The sequence below is a fragment of the Dunckerocampus dactyliophorus genome, chromosome 1 (genome assembly GCF_027744805.1).
Source record: "Dunckerocampus dactyliophorus isolate RoL2022-P2 chromosome 1, RoL_Ddac_1.1, whole genome shotgun sequence".
In the NCBI taxonomy this organism is placed as follows: domain Eukaryota; kingdom Metazoa; phylum Chordata; class Actinopteri; order Syngnathiformes; family Syngnathidae; genus Dunckerocampus; species Dunckerocampus dactyliophorus.
The window spans coordinates 25,728,815-25,748,673 of record NC_072819.1 but is presented as its reverse complement, the minus strand read 5'-3'; the positions used below and the strand labels follow the sequence as shown (position 1 = coordinate 25,748,673).

At 40.5% G+C, this 19,859-nt stretch overlaps 1 protein-coding gene across 2 annotated transcripts in view; it reads right to left on the bottom strand.

Moving 5' to 3' along the window:
• acot7 (acyl-CoA thioesterase 7) overlaps positions 1-19,859 on the bottom strand; it is a 67,022-nt gene that overhangs the window by 7,530 nt on the left and 39,633 nt on the right. For both annotated transcript variants that reach the window (XM_054780093.1, XM_054780084.1), the window contains 2 exons: positions 16,425-16,541; positions 15,569-15,753 (listed from right to left, as the gene is read on the bottom strand). In XM_054780093.1, coding sequence (XP_054636068.1) covers positions 15,569-15,753; positions 16,425-16,541 — 302 coding nt within the window. The remainder of the gene's footprint in view (positions 1-15,568; positions 15,754-16,424; positions 16,542-19,859) is intronic.

Genomic DNA, 19,859 nt, shown 5'->3' with positions numbered 1-19,859 from the left:
TCATTCAACCTAAGTCAGTAATAATTTATGAGTATGTGATATTAACGCATAAAATGTACAAAAATGTGCAAAATGGCAGTGCCCTGCATGTGTTGTTACAGCAGCAATAGCTTCTACAGTCAACATTCTCAAAATCCGGTCTCAAACCTTGCAGTGAGGTGAACACAAGTGACTATATAATCGTAAATCGTTACTGGAATTACAACAGGCAAGTGGCAAGTAGTGTGGATTATGTAGACGCAGCTTGGAGAAATGCCTTCTCTGACAGCAAGCCGGACAACTCACTGCTAGCTGCTTTAAGAAGGAGATGGAGGTGGCCCCACAACGGAAACAAGTGAGGTTGTCACTTGAGCCTGACGACCAGATTAAAGGTTAGACCGTGGTTCAGATTCCATCTGCTCTGTCATTATCATGCATTATCATTGATTAGTGGTGAGTACATATACATTTTCAAATTTAAAATGTATTTAATGAGTGTATTTAGGATTTAAACCTAGATTGCGCTCCTATGCATTTTGCTTGTTAGCTTCTTAATTGAAGAGAGATGGGGAGTGTTCTGGAGCTGAATCTAATCTAATAATTACGACAGTCATTTATGAGTAACATTTCTAGTGTGTTAAAGTGACAGTAACATCAAGGCGTACAGGCTTACCAATGCTAGAAATCCCAAGTTTCTCTGTTGCAGACGACAAAGATAAAAACCCGTCTTTCTCCTTCACTTAGGTCAGGTTGACTTCAGATTGGTGGGGGTAGACGTACGCTCGCCTGCAGTTTAATTAGCCTGCCAGGCAGCCACTTAAAACAGCATTGCCACCCACGCTGACAGCATCCACGCTAACTTTTTTTTACGCTGCAGCAGCCTGCACTCCATACTCTACTCTGCCAAACAGAGGAGCATGTGTGAGCGTCCGTTTATTTTTTAAATACACTCTGCAAATGAATACCAAGCATTCATGGCTAATTCAGACGGAGGCTCTTCAATCTGCTGACACGAGGGGTTAGCACATTCAAGAGCACCTGACACTTAGTGTTCAGAGATTGACAGGTGGCACTTTAACTGAAAGAGCAAGGTGGTAATACATTAGAAAAAAATGGGACTGAGAAGACAGGGGTCACCACTCACTCATGGGATGAGCTGACATGGTAATACACATTGATTATACTTATCGTCCTACATTTAAAGACTCAAATGGCAAGAATGGTGCACGTGTTGACATTTAGTAGGATGTCATGTAAAAAATAATGACTTGGAATTAGTTGAACATTTACATTTTTGACACGAAGATGTTTGCACATCAGATTTGTATTTACAATAGCTCCATGGGTGGTTACGCCAGAGAATGGCAAAAATCTGTGAGTAATTGAGACGCCCATAAAAATGTATAATTTTGACACATGGCTCGCCCCTCCCCTTTCAAACCCTCCTGCAAGCTTGACATTGACATTCTCCTCTGATTTTGGATCAACATTCGCAATAAGAGTGACTGTTGTGACTAGTAGATTTGATTCAACTCCATTCAATATGCCTCACACAATTATTACAAGGCATCTTAAATGATAAAATGCCTAGGGACTCACCACTAATGAATGATAATCTAAATGGAATGTGAGTCACAATGTAGAAGTTCTATATATTTTTGACACAAATCTGCAGATTTGCGGGGCTGTGAATGCTGAATAGCGAATGTGGATAGCGTCTGCAGACCAATAACTACGATTATAATAGCGCTAATAACTAGCAAATGTCCTAAAGGGGTCCCATGTGTTTCATTGTTTTGTTGTTGCCATTGCACCAAACATCTCAAATTGCACTAAAAGCCAGAAGACAATAACTGTGGAGTGTACAGGTGTCACACAGCTATAGTACACCATCTGTGCAATAATTGTGATCTTACAGCAGAAAGATGCAACAAGCAAGTGTCATACGACCAAAACTTACACCATACATACATTTTACAAGAAATTGCATCAATGTTAATGATGCAAGGAATCGCAGCAACTCAGCAAGTATCGTGCCTGAGATGTTCACAAAGTCAGGAATATCTCAACGCTGCTGTCACGCTGTCGCCATTAACCCGTTATTGAGCTGAACGCTGGGCCATCTATAAATAAACACTGCACATAGCTTGGACTACAGCAGGTTGCCGTGACAACCATCCTTGTTGTTCCTATATGGGGACAACCAGCTGAGTCTCTGCCACTAAGGAGGGAGCACGAAGGAGGGCAGAATGAAGGAAGACGTATGAGAAGAAAGGAAGGAAAAAACAAGGCTAGGAAAGAGACAGCGAGACAAAGGAGAAGGAAGCAAGGAGAAAGGGACAGGGACTGAACAAAGGAAGGAAGGAGGGAGTTGAAGAAAATTACAGGAAAAAGAAAGGGAGACTGAGGAGAAGGAAAGTGAGCAAAGCAAAAGAGTGATACAAGGAAAGAAAAAGGAAGAAGGCATGAGGAAAGAATGACAGTTGAAAGAGAAGGAAAGAGGAAAATAAAGGCATTATAGTGCAAAAGGAGAGAATGATGAGCAGAAAAGAAAGGAGGATGGCGAAACAGACGAGAAGTGATGCAGACAAAAGAAAAGGAAGCATGGAGAAAAGGAGATACACAGGAAGGAAGGAAAAGAGGGCATGGGACATAAAAGGGAGGAAATGAGGGATCCGGTAAGGTAGCATGAAGAAAGGGAGAAGAAGAAAAGACGGATGGAGACTGGGAGATACAGAGAAAGGAAGAAAAGAAGGAAGAAATGTAATGGGGGGGGAAAGTGGTAGAAAAGAAAGGTAGAAGTGATGAAGACAAAAGGAAAGGAAGCATAGAGAAAGGGAGCTGAAGGAGTGAAGGATGAGGGAGCGGAAAGGAAAAAAGGTGGACGGAGAGCCAAGGATGGAAAAGAAAGGACAGGATGAGATGCAGAAAGAGAATATGGAAGCTAAAGTATAGAGGAAGGAAAGAAAAATGGAGAGTGGGACATACAGAGGAAGGAAGAACGGAAAGCAGGGAGGAAAAGGAGGAAGGGGTTTGAAACCAAAGGTAGAAGTGATGAAGGCAAATAAAAAGGAAGCCTAGAAAAAGGAAAATAAACAGGAAGTACGTTGGTAAACCTCACTCCCTCTGCCTTAAGAGCTGCGCTGAACACGCGGTTGATAGTCTGGGCTTTTGGCCGTGTGGTCAGCGCTCTCGCCTCCTGTTCAGCACAGGCCATATCATCTTGCTACATTCTTCACAACTTGACCATCAAACAAGGCACAGAACATTGTTGGGGCAGCCCTCCCCTCACTGCAAGACATTTATAAATCTAGAGTCCTACGCAGAACACACAACCTCATCAAGGACAGCACACATCCACAACACTCATTATTCACACTCCTACCGTCAGGCAGACGCTACAGGAGTTTGAAGTCCAGGACCACAAGGCTGGCAAACAGCTTTTACCCACAGGCCATCAGGCTCCTCAACGAAGCACTCGCACACGCCGCACGCAACACACGCACACACTCATAGCACTTTATTTATTTATTTATTTGTATTATTTACTTGTATTAATGTCTCGTCTGTTGTTGTTGCTTAATTTATTGGTATATATGTTTATGTGTTTATGTTTCTTATGTTCTGATTCTTTCATTTGTTTTCTTTCTTTTCTTGGGAGAATGAACAGAATAAGATTTTCATTGCATGGTATAACTGCTGTTGTACTATGCACATGACAATAAAACTCTTGAATCTTGAATCTTGAAAGGCACCGTCCCTCCCCCCAGAGCAGACAAGCCGATGCCAAACACAAAGCCTGCCCCTAGTGGAAGTTAAAGTTTATTTATTTGGTATTTCTTATTTACTGGTGATGCACATGTCTGCGCCAGTGACTTGTTGATTTGCAGTAGAGTGTTTCTGATGTTTGTCAGTTGATTTTTTATACTTCTCTACTTCAATTTCGGTGTCTGACAAATTCCTGTTCTTTGCCGTCTTTGCTATGATTTTGGAAAGGGAAAAAGTCCATTCATGCATTCTTAAAGAGAGTGCTGCTAAGAGGCAGAAATTAAAAATGTGCTTTTTTAATATCCAATTTCCATTCCATTCCATTCCATTTTCCTCCGCTTATCCGGGTCCGGGTCGCGGGGGCAGCAGTCTCAGTAGGGAAGCCCAGACTTCCCGGTCCCCGACCACCTCCTCCAGCTCCACCGGGAGGACACCGAGGCGTTCCCAGGCCAGCTGTGAGACATAATCCCTCCAGCGTGTCCTAGGTCTTCCCCGGGGCCTTCTCCCGGCTGGGCATGCCCGAAACACCTCACAAGGGAGGCGTCCGGGAGGCATCCGGACTAGATGCCCGAGCCACCTCAGCTGGCTCCTCTCGATGTGAAGGAGCAGCGGCTCTACTCTGAGCTCCTCTCGGATAACCGAGCTCCTCACCCTGTCTCTTAGGGTGAGTCCCGCTACCCTACGAAGAAAACTCATTTCAGCCGCTTGTATCTGTGATCTCGTTCTTTCGGTCATGACCCAAAGCTCATGACCATAGGTGAGGGTGGGAACATAGATTGATCGGTAAATTGAGAGCTTTGCCTTCCGATATATCCGATTTAATCGATTAATTGGAAAAATAATGAACCGATGAATCGATTATTAAAATAATCGTTAGTTGCAGCCGTAGTTTGTCAAGTGTCTTTATTTCAAAAAGTGCCTGTTAGCATCAACCACCCGAAAGTCATTCTCCCCCAGCTCCGTTACCCCTCTATGACACCATCAGCAGTTACTCTGTAGTAACTAACAGTTACACCACAAGTAACTGTTTTTCTATAGCGTCTGTTTGTAAAATAACCCACCATGGGACCAAAGAAAGTCGCAAGTGCCAGCACTTTGATATAGAAAGTGAGACACATTATTGAATTCAAGCAAAAAGTCGAAAACTCAAAGGTGGTGTCCATGTGGCTCTCCCTTCACTTCCTCTCTCGCTGCTCATCATTGCCAGAAAGTCTTCAATAAAGGTAAAAGTGATGTTGAAGGTTCATTTATCCATTTCATTGGTCATTTATAGGATATGTGTTTTAGATTGTTTTCTGCATGTACAACTATAATTATTCTCTCTCAAATGTGTTACTGTTGTTCGGTGTCTGGAACAGGTTAATCGGACTTACTTTGTCTACTATGGGAACAATTGATGCGGTTTTTTGACGGACCCTTTGAAAAAAATTCAAAACACAAAACCGAGGTACCATTGTATATGGAGGAAAAGAAGGATGGAAAATGGTGAAACGAAGCTACAGAGGAAGGAAGAAAAGAAAGGAAAAAAATAGGAGATAAACGAATGAGGGAAATACAGAGGAGAGGGGAGGGAGATGCAAGTTAGAGAAAGAAGCAAAGCAGCTCAGATGGGAGAGAAGAAGAAAAAGGGGGAGATACAGGGGATGGAAATCGATGAGAAAGAAACAAGGCAAATAGGATGAGATACAGAATGTAAGGATGACAGGTGATCGGGTATACAATAATAAATGAATGCGTCTTAGTTTCGAGCATCATTCATGGCCATGACAGTATACACAGTACAGCCACAGCACAAGCTCAAGCATGCAGCAGCGGTGTACACTGAGGATCCCAAGTGCTGACCTTCTGATAACAAGGCAGCCTTTCTACCCTCCAGGCTACAAGGCTCCCCATTAGAATACAGTACATCTGAAATACAGCAAAGCCATCAAGTGGCCAAAAGGTGCTTCTCAGCATCTTCACTCATTTTTCTCTTTCTGCGCTTCCATGCCACACATAAATTATGGTGCCTCTTTTGTCCTCATGCTGTCCTCCTTCCACAATTTAGCATCGACGTTACAGTGACATCCCCCACTCCATATTCACAGCTCCCAACACCCTGGTGAGCTAAAAAGGGAAAGTCTATAAATAGAAACACAGCGGGCTCACTGGAGAGGAAGCCTGGATGAGAGAATGGGGTGGTGGTGGCGGAGGGAAGCACCTGAAGTCAAAAATAGCAGAATTTTTCTTTCACTCGGGCTATTTATAGCACACAACTGGAGCTGAATCTGTTACAATGCCATGAAGCCTCTGACATTTCATGGTGCCGCTGGGGAGACTATTTTATTGGACTGAATGCGAAAACAAATACTGTATTACGTCTGATGAGAATCATTTGCATCTTCAATGTAAATGAGCACCTCTAACCACTAATTATGCACATGTTGTTACAATTTTGAAATGAACCATATATTTTAAAGGAAGCAGCTTGATATATACTGTAAAATGTTTAATCAGATCCCTTCAAATTTGTAGTGCAATAATACATAATAAGGTAATAAGTCCAGTCTTGTGTGTTTTTGTCGCTCCCCCTCTGTTGTGTTGCGTGGGGAAGGAATGATCTGAGAGGAGAATTTAGGAGAACTAGGTCACACTACACTCTCCATCATCTGGCTTAAATGGCAAATGAGTGTCATCATGTTGTTTCCATCCATCAAAGTCCCATGTTAGGACAACATCAGGTGTTAATTGAGTTGATGTGTTAAAGCTTATTTCCTGCCTGTGATGATACACCTCTTTGGTACACAAAGGGACAGCCATGAGGTACACAGCCAGTAATGCAGTTTACATCTGATCTCTTGTCTCTTCCCTATTATGCAAAATTGACTTATTTAATGATGTTCTAACAGTAATGTGCATCCCTCGAGCCTGTTTAGGCACCAAGCGCACCGAATGTTAAAAAAATGTCCCTCACTCGTTTGCTCCACTTTTGAAAGAAGAGGCAGTCCAAATGGTCGCTTTTAAGTTGTTTTTTCATGACGTCATGAAGGAAAAACCTCCTTCGTCGTGGACACGATACTGCTTCTGACCCCGCCCATAGCTAAATGATCACATCCCACCACTTCAATGAGACAATTCTGAATTATTTTAGTCATTTTAAGTTTTTTTTTAAAAAGTAACACACAAATTACTTTCCCTGGTAACTTAATCCATTTATGAAGGAATAATTCCGGTACTCATTCAATTCCTTTTTTGGGAAAGCAGCTAGTAACTATAACTAATGATGGTTATGGTTTAATTTATTTTGAACATGCATACAGTTTACACTGAGTGCTTCATGTTAAAATTCACAAATCCACATGTCCAAAAAGGAGTAGGAAAAAGCAGAGCTTATTTAATCCTACCCCCTTTCCGTATCACATCAATTGCTAATAGATATGTTCACTTCCTGTATTCAACATACACTAATTCACTGTATACTTATTCTTCCATGTAATCAAAGCAGATAATATAATTGTTATTATTATTATTACTATGACTATCATCACTATTATTATTATTATTATTTTTTTTTTAACAAAAAAAAAAAAAACTTCATCCTTTTTTCCCTTTTTTTGCGGCTTCCTGTCGTCTTTGGTGTTGTAGTGTGAGTGTCATTGAACGTAGATACATTGGTTCCTAATTTCTTTCTTCAGCAGGCCCTTGCAACGAACTGCATGGTTCTTTCTCTGTGGGTTGTAGCCTCCATTTTCCTTGTTGTCATGGTAATATGATCTTTAATATGTATCCAGATCTTTGGTGTCTTTGACAACAAGCACTTTTGCTTCTCCTGGTCCTCCATTTAGCTTGATGTTGATTTTGCCGTTGGTGCTCCAAGTGCTTTCTATCTTTCTCTGCTTCCTTAAGTCTTCTGCTTTCTTGGCGATGTCAGCATTGCGTTTTGTCAGATGCTCATTCATGTACACATTTGTGCCTCTCAGCTTCTTTCTCTGTTTCAGCAGTGCAGTTTTGAATTCCCTGTTGGTGAACTTAACGATAATGACAGATGTGTTTTTTTCTGCCATATCGTGGGATTAAAGTATCGAGGTGTTGATATCTACCTCCACCTCCTTTGATTGTAGGACGTTCGCAATCTGTTGCTTTGTTGAAGGAAAATCCATTCCATCTGGTTCTCCTCTCTTTTGGACTACCCTATCTTTTGACCTGGGTGTAAATCAGAGCCCAGTGGAGATCACTTTGTTCATTCGTGCATTCTGATCAATTTCATCAATTATATTTTTCATTTGCTCAGTGACATTTTCCTTTGCTTTTTTCTATTCCTCAAGAGTGGTGCACATGGCAGCATTATCCTCCAGTAGTGCCTTGATATCATTCCGTAGAACGTTGATATCATTGCTCTACTTTCTTTCATAGGGTTTTTAGCTTCCTTAAGAGCAGCGCGCAAGGCAGCATTGTCTTCCAATAACGTCTTGATATCGTCCTGCAGAACCTTGATATCCTTGCATATGGTTTTAAACCTCGTTACAAGCAGCGCACAAGGCAGCGTTTTCATCTTGCAACGCCTCATTTTCCTCTATTAGTGCCTTGGTATCCTTGCTCAGTGCTCAATTTTCCTCCATAAAGTTTTTGACGTCACCATGTACTCCACGGCCATTTAGATGAAGCTGTCGTTCTGCGATTGTACATATTGAATCTGTGATTGCAGAGGTGATTGGAAAAACCTAAATTCTCGCTCTGTTTGTGCTGCAGTACGCTCTTGCGTCTCCTTCATCTCCTTCAAGGCTTGTAATAATGTAAAATGCTTGCCCTTGAGAATATTTTCAGGGCCGGGAGGTGGGGAAGGTGGGGTAAACCTCTCATTTATCTTCTTCTCCCAGGCGTTTAAAAATATCAAACTTTGGTGCTCAAGAGTATTTTTTATTTCTGAAACAGTTTTTTCAATCATGGCGTCGTCCTCCTCCTCATCCGACATCCAGACCTGCCCTATTTCTCCTTCGCAATGGGAGGCGAGAGCGCTGACCACACGGCCAAAGGCCCCGACCGTCAACCGCGTGTTCAGAGCAGCTCTTAAGGCAGAGGGAGTGAGGTTTGCCAACGTACATTTGCACAGCCTCACAGGCTGGCATCCGTTACACTTGGCCTAAATTAAGCATTTTCAAGCAAAAAAAAATGGCTAAATGAACAAAAATACAAATATGAGGCATTCAGAAGACATGGTATGAAGTATAAAATCTGTGACTTGGTGTGTGCGCATGGAACGTGACGTGTGTCGTTGGCTAGCTAGAGTTCACTGTATTTACCTGAGTGTTAGCAGTGTGGAGAGTGCAGTGACTGAGTTGTGGCCGACAGCAGCTCTTTTCTCTGCTTGTCAATAAGGCGTTTGTAGTGCATCTTGAGTCTCTCCTAAACCACACATTACAGCAGTATTCTACACTGGTCACTAGGTGTCAGTAACGTTACTTTGATGAGACAAAAGCCACCGCAGGAAGTACACGGTGATGCTAATGTGTGAGTCTATGTTATGTCTAAGATGTCTTATTTTCTATGATTATGTCTACTGTATTAAATAATATGTGCTCAAAAGTGACTATCGGGGTGTTATTTCATGTCTAGAGTGCTCCAATAATGCTAAACAACTTATTTAGAAGGTCGTAAACAAGTCTTCTATGCTTTAACTATGAAAATATTCCATTTATAAATAAGGAATCCCACTTCACAACCGCAATAAACAAGGCATTACTGTATATGTCAAAAGTGGATGAAGCGCACAATAGCGCTTCTTGGAGCCACACACTCTTGTCAGTGACAGGCATGGACAAACACAGCTCATTAGCATTAAAGCTACAGACTCACTCAAGCGGTGTGTTCCAAGTCAGGCTTACTTAACACACTTTTAAACTGTCTAAATGATCCAGTATCCTGTCTCCACCATCAATGCTAGATTGTAGGCAACACACTGCTAACACACTATTGTGGGACCTCTGAGATTTATTTAAATTTGGTTAAAGGAAAATGGTATAATAGCAGAGCCCGCACTGAGCTTTGAGTGCTTCTCATAGAAATAAACATGCTCAGTAATGTCTTCAAGTTCATGCACATCTATTGTACACTCAAAGCCCACTAAATTATACACACACAAAAATATACTCAGGAGCTTGTTTTGGTCCTCTCTCTCTCTGAAGAAGTTACGTCCATCTTTTCTGTCAGTATTTATGCCCAACATTATCCCTCACAACTCATAAATGTATCTCTTTTTTTTTTCTTTTGCACATTTGGCATGCTACACAACGGTTACACGGAGTCCCTGCTGTGCAGGTTCCATTTACAGAGATGAGGATAAATTATTGAAATCATCAAGAAAGTTCGTCTTCGCTGTTTTGCTTCTCTTTTCATCAAATTGAGGCACACAGATACATTACAGCGAGTGCTATCATGGCTGCAGTTCCGTGCCATTAAAACAAAAGCCAGGAGCAGCTCATGCGAGATGGAAAAGTAGCTAATGAATGCATGGAAGCAGGCACACAAAAGGAGAAGCACAACACAAGCTTGTGTCAAATGGAAATGGGGACACTGGCAAACACTTTGGTAAATGCCGACCGGCAGTGGAGGCTCTTGATTGAAAGGTTTGTATAACGTGAACAAAAGCAGAGAAATGTGTTTGCAAACATGTTGTAAAAAGAATGAGGTTCTACTTTTAAGTGTGTGAGATGAATGGTGGCACACATGGGTGATATTTTTCCCTACCTACACACACATTTAATACACCATAAAAAACAGTTGGGATTTTTTGACATGAAGTTGTATGACATCCCCATCAGAGGTATAGTGCATCAACTGTGACTTACCCCCCACTTCGTCCCGTGAGCGGAGTTCTGCTTGGATTTCGGTGATGAGGAACGTCGTTCCGGTTAGTTATTGGGGTTACTTAAGTAAAGAGTTTGGCTTCTCAAAACAATTTACATTCAAAAGAGTAATACATTTGCATGACAAAAATGCCTGCTAGGAAAAAATGGCACCGCACAAATCGCTGGGGTTTACTTTCTCTGACGTCGTATTGATTCGCATGTTTGATTTGGCAAAGGTTTTACGTCGGATGCCCTTCCTGACACAACCCTCTGTATTTATCCGAGCTTGGGACCGGCACAATAAGACACTGGCTTGTGTACCCTTGCGGCTACTTTCTCTGACGTCGTATTAATGGGCGCTATCGGCTGTCCATTGTTGTGTATGTGAAGATGGTTGTGACCCTTGCATTTTCATCCGCTGTGGAACACATACGTAAACAAGATGGCTGCAACACTCACAGCGGATGCATCTTCATTACATACACAGCAATCGACAGTGGTAAAAGTAATTCATTCATTATCCCTTTCTTTCATTATTTATATGCATTCCGAATTGTTTTCTGTATATAAAACTATAATTGTGAAACTATAAAAATGTGTTTTGTGTTAACATTTTTGGCATTCTGGAACACATTCATTAGAGTTACATATCTCTTAAGGGAAAAATGGATTTGGTTACCATATGTTTCGGTTAGAGTCAGGCCTTCTAGAATGAATTAATGACATTAACTAAGGTTCCAATATATTTGGAAACAAATGGGACATTGTTGGGATGATATTACTGGGTGAAATGTAGGGGAGACTGGGGACAGTTGCAACGCTTTTTACATTACTCTCAATTACTCAGAGATTATTTAAACTAGGCACACCAAATCTTTACATAGTAAACCTACATCTGTCTCCTAAATAGCCATACCATTTAAAGATGGCTACATATAACATATCAATCACAACATTTATTTGAATAAAAAAATTCAGACGTTGCAACTGACCCCAAACCTAGGGACAGCTGCAACACCGATCAGCGACGGTTGCAACATATCAAAAAACATTAAATTTCACCAAAAGTTTATGCTTTTTGTTTAAATAACCACAGTATACAATATTAAAGTATTTAATAAGTTTAGTTTTGTGTAAAAAATAGGCCTACTTTGAGTCAATGTGAAAATGTTACGGAAGCTATAAAAACTCAATATTTCAGTTTGGGACAGTTTTGGAGTGTAAAAAACATTTATTAAACATGGGAACAAACAGTGAACAGTTTTAGTGAACAAAATTCACATTGTTTTAAAACTCCAGTGAATATAAAGTTTGATTTTTAAGTTTTGTTCGAGGCACACAAATGCTTAAAAAATAAAACTGCAACACTCGCCTCTTCTCCAACAAATCTGCTGTCTTGTGAACTATTCCAGCAGCTTCTGAACAATTCTGCAGAACCCAGAGCATTTCTGCTAGCTCACAGAAAAAAAACAGACATCTTCTTCCTCTTCAGAGTCTATTTTGATATTAGCATGGCGACAGTTGCAACAGTTGCAACCGTCAGAGATATCAGTCACGGCAAAACACCATGTGCTAACTAGCCACAGTGACATTGACATTCTATACCGCTTCATCCTACTGGGGTCGCGGGGGGTATGCTGGAGCCTATCCCAGCTGACTTCGGGTGACAGGCGGGGTACACCCTGGACTGGTCGCCAGCCAATTGCAGGGCACATATAGACAAACAACCATTCACACTCACATTCATACCTATGGACAATTTAGAGTCGCCAATTAACCTCACCTGCATGTTTTTGGGAATGTGGGAGGAAGCCGGAGTGCCCGCAGAAAACCCACACGCACACAGGGAGAACATGCAAACTCCACACAGAAATGCCTAGGGGAGAATCGAACCCTGTTTCTGGCTGTTTCTGTATTGGCCAACGTGCTAACCACTAGACCACCGTGCGGCCAGGTTTGGAGTAATTCATAAAAAATATTAGGATAGTATGACATAGTATGATAGTATACAGCTCGTGAAAAAACCTCCAAAACAACTTTGTCTTTATAGAAGCTGGACCAGATGCGCAATATGGCCGCTTTCTTCTTGGCGAGTAGAGGGTCTAACTGAGCATGTGCAGTATGAGTGTCATCACTCTAGCATGTTACTGATTAGACAAATAAGGCTTGTCTCTTCTGTTGTTGTTGCTTAATTTATTGGTATATATGTTTATGTGTTTATGTTTCTTATGTTCTTATTCTTTCTTGTGTTTTCTTTCTTTTCGTGGGAGAATGAACAGAATAAGATTTTCATTGCATGGTATAACTGCTGTTTTACTATGCACATGACAATAAAACTCTCTTGAATCTTGAATCTCTTGAATCTTGTTGCAACCGTCCCCTGTTGCAACCGTCCCCAGTCTCCCCTACCTGAGATAAGGTTTTTTATCAGCATACAGCAAATGATTCCAGTTGTTCATTTGAAGAAATTCAACACAGAACTAAAACATTTGGGGACACCTGTATAAGGTAGTGTGTCTTTTGACTGGTATTGTAAATATGTGTAAAAATCAGATATGTTTCGAAATTAATATTACGCTGCAACTGTATGCTAATTATCTGTGTTTTGAACCCCCACATTAGCTGCATAATTCTAATAAAATAACATGCAGTCATCCCTCATTTATAGTGGTTAACTGATTCCAGACCAGACCACGATAAATGAATTTCCGTGATATAGGATTCAGTGTTAAGAAATTGAATATTTTAATAGTTACAGCATCGAAAATCTGTTTATGACTTTCTAAATATGGGTTTTAATATTGTTAGAGCCCTGTAGACATGAAATAACATGGCTTTCGTCACCTTTACACTACTATTATTAATTGGAATTAATTGTTTACAACACCCCCGTGACCCTAATGAGGAGAAGCGGCATAGAAAATGGATGGATGGATGTTTACAACACATTGTGCAACTCTGCAGGGACTCGAGACGGCCGCTAACTAGCGAGCTAGTAAGCTAACAAGCTAGTGGGCTAACCAGAGAGCCACGAAATGATTTCTTCTAAACTTAAGAAGCCAAAAACGTACAACTTCCACCTTTTCACTCTATCATGTCGGACATGCCATGGCTGACTTCATGACTTCATGCAGTGTTAAGGTAATTTAATGTATGGTAATGTCTTAATGTTTTGTGTCATTACTGCCATCTAGTGACCACGATACTTCATATCACTTGTATTTCAGTGTTTTGACCAATAGACCACAGTCTACCACAAAATAGCGATCATGTTTTAATTCATTCATTTCTGAAAAACCTCAATATACTGTAGCAATGGATCGATAATCAAATCATGATATTGCGAGGGACGACCGTACCGCACTTTCTCAAATAAATACGCCTGATACCACTAAATAAACAACTTTTGGTGAGTACCATCACATGGACAGGGCAGGAGAATGGAGGATGAAAACATTAAAGTTGCTGACTTAAACAGATGGTCAACATGTACCGTGTTTGCATATAAACAGGGTGTGGATGAGGGTGTACTGTAAACATGAATATGCTGAGAGAAGTGCTCAAAGCAGCCTAAAATCAATGCTTCGGGATCTGGGATTCTGACATCGCAATGCATTTAATCATCTTACTTGGTTGACCGAATTAAAGATATCGCCTCTCATTGGCTTCAGGCAAATGCTCCTAGTCATAATGACCACTTAATATTCATTAAAGTACCACCAACACTTTCTCCCACAGTCATGATTCACTGTAAAGTCCAATGTTAGTTTAATGAACTTGTGAGTGGGGGTCATGTTTGATACCAGAAATATTATGTTTTTTTTCCGTTCTAACCTCTTGAAAAACAATGTGATTAAAATCTATGAAAATGTCTTTCTTGATGCTGTCTTCAGGTTCACTTCATTAACCTTTGCACCTCAAGGTTCTCCTTTATCTGCCCCCAGAAGTGAAAAATATGAGCAGTCACTGATGGTAAGTTCCTGTGTGATGAGGTTAGCGTTCTTTGTAAGATGACACTGTGAGTCAGACTGTTATATTGCGTAATGACCTCCTGCGATTTCCGATGGCTTGACAAGTTCGTTGTGAGTTTTTTCATATCTTAGGCATAGCTCCTGTCAAATAAAGAGCTACCTGGTCCTCACAGACTCGCGTGCACCACAAGATTTTATGACGTGGACTTGTGCGACTTACAGTCCAGTGCGGCTTATAACTGTATATGTACAAATCTGTTTTACTCTCTAAATTTGGTGGGTGGGGCTTAAACACAGATGCGTCTTATAAACCGGAAATTACGGTAACTATTATCTCCACCAAGGTAGTTATGCTATTAATGGTGATTTATTTTTAATTTTTTACACATTTTTTTGATAGACCTGGTATACCTCATCAATTAATATTAATATTAATATATATATATATATATATATATATATATATATATATATATATATATATATATATATATATATATATATATATATATACATATATAAAATACTGTCATAATAATTATCATGTACATATTTTATAATGGATAAAAAATCAAATTCAGAATAAATGAATACATATACATTTACATACAGTACATTTGCTATGTTGTAGGAACTCTAATTATGATTAGAGACTGTACTGTCTAACTACGTTTCATTCAGAGGTGATGCGGATGAGCACATTTTGCAACAATTTACATTTAACATTAAAAAAAATTATTATGATAATAAACACTCCAAAACTAATCAGAATGTAATTTGTTGTGCTTTTTTAGGAATTCATTAGATTTTGTTCCCTTGGATCCAGAACTGGTCCTTTTTGTCCTTTTGTTATTGGAATTCTAATTAAAAATAATAATAATAATAAGAAACGAATGATTAAACATAACATAACTACACTTTTATCTCTAGAATACATACATAAACTTGTATGTATGCAATGTATACATACAATATACGTACATATCACACGGTCTATGCTTTCATGATGTGAAAGATGGTACTGACCTTAAGTGGAGGGACGGGCTGAGCTTTACCAAACCTGTCCAGCGAGATGAAAGTGAAGAAGGCCGAAACGGCACGATAGCTGACTTTCTCAGCATCGACCAGCGAGCAGGCATCTACCAGCACTTCTATCTCCATGGACTTGTTACTGACGAATGTGAGACGACCCGTTACGGTCACCACACAACCTTGATGAGGAAAAAAAAATAACTGGATGTAAATATTTTAAAAAATCATTGCATTTAAAGTTTTGGTGATGGTTTAGTAAGAAACATGCTTTAGTGTTTCATTAAAAATGGATGTTTATTATTATGTGAGGGTTAGACAGAAAATAAAGAAGTAAACACTGTGATATATTTGTTAAGCTCATTTTCCTGATGTGTATGACACGTGTGTATGACACACATAAAATAAGCAATCATTCGCTTTTGTTGGGTAGGTTGTTTCTTTACTCCTTTAATGTGTTCAAACTGTGTTATTACTGCTGGTTGCCATGGAGATGGGGAGGGAAGGCGTTATCCATGCAGTATGAGTTCTATTTTAAAGCTCACATAATAAACCAGAGTACATGGAAAATGAGCATGTCTTTGTCTGGGCTGCAAAACATTAGTCTGTGTGTCACATCTGATGCACAATCCTATGATCATCTGGAGGGTGCCATATGATTTAGTTGATGTTTCCATCATCAACACGTCTCTCTTGGTATTTTCTTGTAAAAAGCAGCAATACCAGCTGCAACAAAGTCTGTGTGGGCTTTATGGATAATAACCAAGCATTGTGAAGGAGTCACGGTGTGTCACAATACTATTGTCCATACAGTGCATCGTGAATGGATGCCGTTAGCTATCCTAGAGGTCACCTTTACGGATCTTGCGATGGAAGTTGATGGCGTCAACAGAGGCAGTGACTATGTTGGTGCTGCAGTGACGTGCTGCCACAATGCCCGCTACTTCATCCATCAGCTTCATGGTCACGCCTGTTCAGCACACAAACAAACATAACTTCAGTATCATATTATATGTCTACTGATACCATTTCACCCCAACATATTGTAGCTTTTACACCTGAGGTCCCAAAAGAAGCCAGTGCATTGTACCATTAATATTTACATCTATGGACAATCTTCAATGAACCTTACAGCCATGTTTTTGGACTGTCCCTGCAAAGAACATGCACAGAGACTGAACCTGAGGTGACACTGTTGTCACTGTGCCGATGCCATGTCAGCATATTTGATATTGAGATGACAAGGTGATATTTATTCAGGGCAGTATTTTTACTTTTAGGATGCAAGAGCCCGTCAAATAATTCAGAAAGCTCACAGGGCGCTTTGCCAGTTTGCACATAAACAGTTGATTAAAGTTTAAAGAGCCAAAAGGACACCCTTTGAGAGTACAATGAGAGTTGGAGCAGATTAGGCGTAAAAGCGGCACAAAATTCTGCAGGATTAATTTAATCTTATTTCATTATTCGCCTGTGCAATTGCTCAAAATAAAGGTGCTGCTGGCTTGATTACTAACAAGAACACAATTCCCAATCGATTCAATGCATAAAGTGAGTACTCACGGGACCAGACGATACACGAGATTTATTTATTTATTTAACTGATCCACAAAACAATGTAGGTGCTTTTTGAAATGATCATTGTCCCACAAATTGACGCTAAATTACATTGTCTCCATTTTTTTAGACCAAATAAATGACTGTTATTATATAATAATTAAGAATAACACTGTAATGCAATATTTCCTTTAATTTGTCACCTTTCACTCTGTAAAGTCGCAGAGTTGGCATTTGTGACATGTATTTTCTCACAGGCAATTCTAGCTTTTTCTAGTTACAGTACATTATGCCCTTTTACTCTATTTGTCCACTTTTGCTGGGTTTTTGTTTACTTTAGTTCTGCAATGGACACGTTCCACAAATGGCCCCTGGTCGGGAAGGCGAGCCTATGCCAGGCGATGGAGTAATGTGTCCAAACTCCAAACTTCTTGGGTCTGTCGAGCTGCATTATAGAGGGGTTCATGCACCTTTTAGACCGGCATGAAACCGGCATTAGCATTGCACAGCGGTATTTATGTACAGATACTACGGATACTTCAAGCAAGAAACACTTTCTGACTTTCACTTTCAATGTGCACTCCTTCTCGCTAAATATAGCAACCCTGTCACTAAATTGTCATCATGGATCTCTCTATGTCTATGCGTGTTATCCAGTGATCGCTCCAGCTTTTAACGTTGGTCCCCAGGCAAATATAATGAATCTAAATGGTGCAGACAAGTCCAAAAATCTATGTGGGTTGAATTTGACTAATCTTAAGCAACTCTGATGAAATGCAGAATTACTACAGCTTCTGCTTGGACAATAAACATGGAGATGACAGCTGTTCACCTTCAATGGCAAAAAAAGCCACACGTCACTCACTGACACCAAGGTAGGTTGCAAGGTATGCATTAAGCACTTAATGTATGCTTCCAATAATGCCTTGCACACTGCCCCTTCCATATTATACTTTATTATCATTCATAGTAGCCACGCCATAGTTAACAGTGATTGCCTTCTGGCTACCCTGTTCTCGCCAGACAGCTTTTCTCCAAACGAGAAGGCTCTTCACGTTTTAATCTCATCACACGAGATCTCGTGACACCTCAACAAGTGAAACATTTTTCTGGGTCAAAAACATTTAGGCTCTAAAATAAAACAAATTATGCAAGAGCGGGGGCGGGCAGAAAGAAAAGAAGTGATGCAACACCGATGCCATGGCATCACCGGAAGATCCTAGCACCTACTAATATATGCTCTCTGAACACAGCTCTACTTGGCTCAGTTTCTGACTTATAATTAAGTTTGCTTTAAAATAGTCATTGGACACAGCAAAAGTCATGCTACATTGAATGCATCAGTCCAAACACGACAAGCAAACAAACAACAATGGCTGTTGGACACGGTCACAAGGAGACTCATTTTATCCAAGAGGAGACTGAGGGTATATAGCTGCAGCAAAGTGGGGCCAACAACAGGTCTAGCTTGCATTAGCTGTACCCTAGAATGTTACTGTGAGGGTAGTTTACGTCATCCATACGGCTTTGCTGCAGTTGACCAGGTACAACAAATTGTATCTGCTTTTGCCAGGAGAATCATGTCAATAGAAAGCACAGCAGTGCCAAGCCGTGTTGGTACCATACAGAGGAAAAGGGGCATACGTTTTTCTGCTTGTTTGCATCGTGCCTTGGGATTGCTACAATCAACTCTGATGTATTTTGGCTGAGTGACATCATCTATCAATATCCAGGTGCCACATGTAACACAAAATCAATAAGTCTGCCTGCGATGGCTTTTTTGGCTCAGCCGTCTCTACTTTGTAGCTTTTTGCCTGATGTGTGGGAGTACAAATGAGAACACGCTGCTTGCTCCAAAATGCATCACCCACAATAAAAGGGGGTGTGCTATGTTGCTGTGCAATGAATTTTGATATTACTCTGATACATCGCTCGCTAAAATCAATGAGACGTCCACTGCAGTTTTGCTAATAATGCTCGTAAAGCTTTGGTGGGAGTTCAATCAGAAAGATCTTGAAACTGCTGCCTCATTTTGCTTGTACCATCCTTCACTTCTCATTTCCCATGCAGTCCATAATATTTTCATTCCCGATTCTGAAGTCACTTCTTAATGTCCGGTCATCTCCTCTAAGCTCATCAAGTCTCTGCCTGATGCCCTTTAAATATCACGGCAACGCAGGCATCCTGTATGTGACCTGTATCACACACTTGCTTGCAACCGCTGTCCTCCTACCTGAGATGTTCTATGCACTATGTCAATGTCCCCGCCAATGTCTATCACTCGTAATTTTAAATAACAAATAAACAGGGGTTTAGTTTATTATGCCCCGAACCTAAATTCAGATCATTAGTTTAACCTGGCCCTGCGATTGGCTGGCGACCAGTCCAGGGTGTACCCCGCCTGTCGCCCGAAGTCAGCTGGGATAGGCTCCAGCATGCCCCGTGACCCTAATGAGGTATAGAAAATGGATGGATGTCTACTATATTGTGTAATACAAGTGTATACGAGTGTAAAGGTGTCTGTAAGGGTGTTATTTTATGTCTAGAGGGCTCTAATAGTGTTAAATAGTGTTAAAACTGTATTTCGAAAGTTGTAAATAGGTTTCCTAATAAAATAAAGAATAAAATAACTGGCATTCATGGCTTATGGCTCTCACTCACTGCTGTTGGTATTCATGTAGATGTCCCTGGTGCATACACACACACAAAGCAGTCCCCCCGAGGCGATCAAGAA